At 41.8% G+C, this 6111-nt stretch overlaps 1 protein-coding gene across 1 annotated transcript in view; it reads right to left on the bottom strand.

The window, feature by feature from the left end:
* ntn4 (netrin 4) overlaps positions 1–5324 on the bottom strand; it is a 28301-nt gene extending 22977 nt beyond the window's left edge. The window contains exons 1-2 of the mRNA XM_042511394.1: positions 4935–5324; positions 1742–2295 (exon numbers count right to left, since the gene is read on the bottom strand). Of these exons, the coding sequence (XP_042367328.1) occupies positions 1742–2295; positions 4935–4980 (600 nt within the window). The 5' untranslated portion in view covers positions 4981–5324. The remainder of the gene's footprint in view (positions 1–1741; positions 2296–4934) is intronic.
* Between the last annotated feature and the right edge of the window lie 787 nt (positions 5325–6111).

Below are 6111 nucleotides of genomic sequence, written 5' to 3' on the forward strand. Positions count from 1 at the left end.
AACTGTCAGTATAGGTGACATACATCCACATCAAATACACACAGAGGCAGAAAAGGTGCAAACAGCTAAGCCGCAGCAGCTGCTCGGCTGTCAGAGCGCTACTTGACCTCTTTTAACCTCTGGGTCATCAGTTGAGAGGTTAGAGGTCGAAGGTTACGCTCCCAGTACAGGTGGCTGAGACATGCGGAAACAAATATGTGAAGCACAGAGTCAGAGAGAGACAGTTGGGCAAAGAAGCTGCTATTTTTCACACCTTTGTGCACAAAAGGTGGAGAGGAAATCATGCAAGAAAAGGCACAGTTCTTGGTTTCTTTCTTACGCACTCATGCAAACAAATCAAGAAAACATGTAAAAAGAAACGCAACAGGAGTAAATGAAGAAAGATTTATGATACAGCAGCAGAAAAAGGCCATAACAGCTGAATACTTGGACGAAGTTGTAGCAGCGAGAGCCCGTCAAAGAGGGAGTAAACACACATTACATATGAGCGCGCTGCAGGGAGTCAGGAGCAGCACCACGCTTGGCATGCGCCTCCACACACATCTGCCGAGCAGCTCCCGACACACACTGCTTCAATTAAACATCAATGGACTTCAGGAAGCCCTCTCGTGCTACAGTCAAAGTACGCCTATTAAACACTCACTCATGCACGCACACACACACACACATACACTCACAGAGCTTCACCCACCTGGCTGCTTTCATTCTGCTCAGTCGTATGACTGTATGACTCTTGCATGTTGCGTGACTTGCAGCAGACAGGACTGAATTTGTTCCAGTAGGAGGGGTAATGATGCACTTTAAACCATTTCTTAAGAAAAAGCACGAGTGTCTGACTGTAGCAGGGTTTGCCTGTCACACTGTGTGATGTGCCATAATTAGCAATTCATTCATAGAGGAAGAAAAAGCAGAGCAGGAAACTCTCCGTCCCCCCCCTCCAGCGTTTCACTGCAGGTGCAGGTGTGTATCCGCCTTCCTCTCCACCTGCGTCAACCTGCTTTCTGAGCGGCCTGACTGTGTTTGGATTGAGAGAAATGGTGGGAATTCAACCACAACTTGATTCAAATCTGATCATCCAAAGCACCGCTGGCAGGTCGTCAAAATGTTGTCACTACGGTCAGATAATTCAGAGTAAAAACATCTGTGTTTTGGTTTGAGAAGGACATTTTACTGTCTATACCTGCCACTAAAACTCTTAATTTTAAGATATCATCACCTGTCTAAAGCTGACAGACAGAGACACCTGCACATAGCTTTATATTTTTGCCAATTCTGAGCTTAGCTTTTCAGTTCGTATTAAGCACAGGTGGAAGTCATTGTTTTGCAAGTCACAAGTTTTTGCATTAAAGTCCGAAGTCAAGACAGGAAAATCCCCAGTCAACGTGACAAGTTTGAAGTGCTACACTTTGAATTTCGAGCCCAAAACAAGCATGTATTTTTGATGTTGGGGTGAACTCTTCTTTTGAGAGTTGGAAAATGTTGCCTCATGCAGCTGGACATGCTGATAAGAGTGCTGAGGATGAACCAAAATATTAAAGTTGTGGCTGGAAAACCAAAACAGAGTGTTGAGAAGCTGAAATGCAGAGGGCAGATTTGTTGCTATAAATTGCACATTTCAAATGACCTATTGTGGTTTGATCCAGTGTGAAAAGAAAAATATTGACTAGCGCAGCTGTAACTTAACTTACGACAGATTTTAATGTCTGGTGTAAAAATACGAGACAAACGGCGTCCTCCTCACCTCTCCGCGGTTGCAGGGATAAGCCCCGGAGTATTTAGACGTACAGGTGGCCCCGTCCCGCCCCACGCCTGCCTTTCCCTCCTCCATCCCGAAGGCGGCGCTGCAGTTGCTGGAGTAGTACTGCAGCATTTTCCACGTCCTCCCAAAGTCCTGCGACCGCTCCAGCGTCATGGCGGCAGGCCTCGGCGAGCGAAACACTACGATGAGATGCGTGAAGTAGAACTCCGCCTCCAGGTCCAGCTGCACCGTCTCAGACTCCACCCCCTCGGCCGACTGCCACCAGGTGTTGGGGTGACGGAAGGAGGAGTCGGACATGGCCCCGGCCAGGTGGGACAGGAGGGGCAGGCCGGCGTTGCATTTGGCGCACTTGGCGGCGCTGCAGGCCAGGTTGGCGTTGGGGTCGGAGTAGGAGCAGTAGAGCTCAGTGCCGTTGTTGCCACAGACGGTCTGGGTCAGGACGCGGCGACCCAGGGCGAGGTTACCCATGCGGGGGTTGCAGGCTCGGCTCTCACAGCGGGGGGCCACACCTGCACGAAACACCTCCACCGACAGACCTGGATGGACGGAGAAAACACAGTTACACTTTGCAAATATGGTCTCAGGTGCCAAAAAAAAAAAAGTCAAAAGAGTAAAAGTGAGGGTGTCAGGAGGGTGTGGTGCTCACTGTTCCTCAGTTTAAAGGGTTAATCCATCCAAATTACACAACTCTAGTGGTATTTAGCCATGCAGAAAGTATATGTACACATGTTTCTCCCTCCACCCCTGATACAATTAAAGAGAATTAAATTCGACTTTAACAATGCACTTGTGCACTAAAATAGCGCTATAATCATCCATTTAACTCACAGGGACTCTTTTTTTTGGTAGGATGGAGGATGGAGGAAGTGAAAGATGCACAGCTGGATATCATTACAGGTAAGTCAGAATGTTTTCTGTTTTTATTTGACGTGAATTTACTTTTTTTTAACTCTAAAAGTCCATATTTTAAGAGTAAGAGCGATCCAAATTGACAGAAAACCTATTTGAAACAATGCATCTGAACAAAAATCACAATGGAAGGACACTTCAGAAAACTCTTCCCCTCATATTCATCTTTAAAGGGACAATTCCTCCCAAAATTCAAAAATACATATTTTTTTCTCTTACCTGTAGTGCTATTTGTCAGTCTAGATTGTTTCGGTGTGAGTTGTCGACTGTTGGAAATATCAGCCGTAGAGATGTTTGACTTCTCTCCAATATGATGGGACTACATGGCACTGTTTTAAAAGACATACAAACTACTACAGGGGCCCAAATGTATGTACTATTTGGCCATTGGCTGTAGTCTTTACTGTCGTTTCAGGTGCAAGATTTTGGCCAAGATACAGGCGGCATGAGGTGATATAACACTCGCTCTTTATTGTCACTTTGATGCCACCTTAGTGTGTCTGTGCCTTAAATCTTGAGCCTCTCATCCATGAGTAGATGCACACAGCCTTCTGCACAGTGACACAGTTTGTCGGTGTAGTTCAGCAGAAAAAAAATAGTTCCTACATGAACCTGGATTATCTTGAGTAAATGGGTCATGATTTCTGGAAAGAGACATCGCTGTTGAGTTTTTCAAATGTGTTCTTTGGTGGTTTGAGCACCACAAGCCTAGTGCCATTTAATTTCATTATATTTGGAGAGAAGGCAGACATCTCTACGGACAACATCTCCTACGTCCAACAACTCAAGTTTTTGATTTTGAGGTGAACTGTCCCTTTAAGCAATAAGAATGTCTTGCTGGTCAGCGTTCTGTGCCCCACTTTTACCCTGGAAATGCAACGCTTTCTGAGGTTTTGGAGAGTTTAATGAACACCTGAATCTGACTAACAGAGTGTGTAAGAGTGAGTGGGCGAGTTCTGAGTGACTCAGTGTGTGTGTGTGTGTGTGTGTGTGTGTGTGTGTGTGTGCAAGTCAAGTGATTTACCTCAATCGGAAATGTTATGCAAAAGGGATAATAGAGGCATTGTGCACCTGCCTGCCGCAGACTGCAGCCAGCGTGGACTCTTAACACAGATAAAGTTTGGCAGCTCGGGGAGGACGAGCAGCATTCAGACGCCTTCCAGACGCTCTGCAAACCCCCCCGAGGCCACAGTGTCATCTTCCAGCTTGGATTTATTATCCAAAAACCTGGAGCTCACTTTGTTTTTCATGTCACTGGCTCCACAGATAGACTCAGATTAAAACCCTGGAGCCTGAATTGGTGAACTTTTGCACTGGGGAACCTTTTCTGGAGGGATGTTCTTTGTTTGAGAGGAGTTCATGTTGAATTACATAACTGTCTGTATGTGGGTAGGTCATGGGGAAAAATTTTAAATGAATAATCATTAATTTTGTACAATTTAATTGGACATTAACTAATTGATTCATAAATAAAAGAGTACAGTTTGCTAACCCTTTGAAAGCTGGGAAAATGTGCTTGATTTCTTTTAAAAACATGGGAAGACGGCAATGATTAACTTAACCAGAAATTGTCAAAAGTAAGCAAGAAATTAGTAAGAAGCACAAGAAAATAACCTGAACACAATCCCCCTGAAAACAAAAAAAAACAAGTAAAAAAAGAAAAGAAAAAAGGACATGACCTGAATAACTGCTTTAAAATGATAATAATTCTGTAAAATTCTAGAAAAAAATTTGTATTTTTCTCTAGACATTTTCTCTAGCTAAAAAAAAACATTTTCTTAAATTTTATTAATTTCTTGCATATCTTGCCAAGTTGATCATTGCATTTTTTCTGTTTTTTAAAGAAAACAAAACAGACAAAGGGCTAAATAAAGCTAAATTACATTTTTCAAAGCTTATTTGTAAGCTATTGATGAGAAAAGATAAATCTCAACTTTTTATGATTTTGGTATGATTCATACCAAACTTCCATTTAAATCTGTGCAATTTAAACAACAATGAGGCTCAGGCGTTTCCTCTGTTGTTAAGTGTGTCTTACAGGTTAATATGGAAACTGGAGTTTAATTATTGAGTTCATGATTTTGAATCAGCTCTGACCTTTTAATACATATGAGTTCATGCGTATAGAAATCCAAAACACAAACTCCTCAGACGGAGATTAAATTGTCTAAAAATCAAAGGGAGTTCTGCATTACTGATCAGCACATGTTGCACCAATGACAATAACTCTGACAATAGGATGTTTGATGAAAAAATGAACACTAACCTGCATCTGACAACAAGGCCAGGCTGATTACAAATAAAATCGACATATCTCCTTATTGAAGGAATAATCCGAAATTTGTGAGAAGAGGAAGAAATTCCGAGTTATTCAGACATCAAGTGTGCAAAAAAAAAAAAAAAAAAAAAATCTCATCCACGGTGGCGAAGACAAGTGCGTAGCTTCAGATCCAGTGTGGACTCTCTCTTTCACTCAGCTGCGGTCCAATGAGCCGATAGAAGACACAACATGATCCCGGACGGTGCGTGATGTCCCGCAGAGAGAGGAGAGGAGCGCGGATGAAGTGATCGGCTCTGCCCGGCGGCTCGTCTGCTGCTGCTCCGCGTCCTGCAGCGTGTTTCATTTCCCCACAGTGTGCGCCCGCTGCCCGCTCTGCCCCGCAGATCTGCGTCTGAGGAGAGCCGGAGAGAGGCTGAGTACTGACAGCAGCAGCTCCGCCTCTCCTCCGCACTCCTCTCATTTAAAGGAACAGTTTGTGCGAAGCGATGACAGGATGGAGCCCGCAACCTGCTGCCCACACCGGGAACCTCCCTGGGACTTTGTCAGGAGTAAACCGATTATCAATCAATCAATCGATCAATCAATCAATCAATCAAATCACACTTCACGCTTCATACAATACACACAAACGTGAATAAAAACAAAAAATCAATAACAGTACTCAGTAAAACCAGTCACTGAGGACCATAAGTGAGATAACACCAAAGACAGGATAAAACCTTAAATTTAAAAATGAATAAATTAGTAAATAAACAAATAAATAAAATGATAACTAATAATAAAAAAAAAAAGTAATATAAATTAAATGAGGTAAATAAGAGGTAAATGAAAGGATAGCAGCACAAAGTAAAAATAATAAATAAATATGTTAAAAATAATAAAAATGATATAAGAAGTTGTAAAAATGTGAAACAGACCTAATTTCATAAATTAGTAAATACATAAACAAAAAAGATAATAGTAATAATAAAAGTAAATAAGTAAAATACCCAAAGTGTAAAATAAGAGGTAAATGAAAGTCTAACAGCACAAAGTAAAATAATAAATAAATATGTTCAAAATAATACAATAAAATAGGAAGTAAAACTGTAAAACAAACTAAAATACATAAATACGTCAATAAACAAATAAATAAAATGACAATAGTAATAATAAAAAAATA

The sequence above is a fragment of the Plectropomus leopardus genome, chromosome 22, assembly GCF_008729295.1.
Source record: "Plectropomus leopardus isolate mb chromosome 22, YSFRI_Pleo_2.0, whole genome shotgun sequence".
Lineage (NCBI taxonomy): Eukaryota > Metazoa > Chordata > Actinopteri > Perciformes > Serranidae > Plectropomus > Plectropomus leopardus.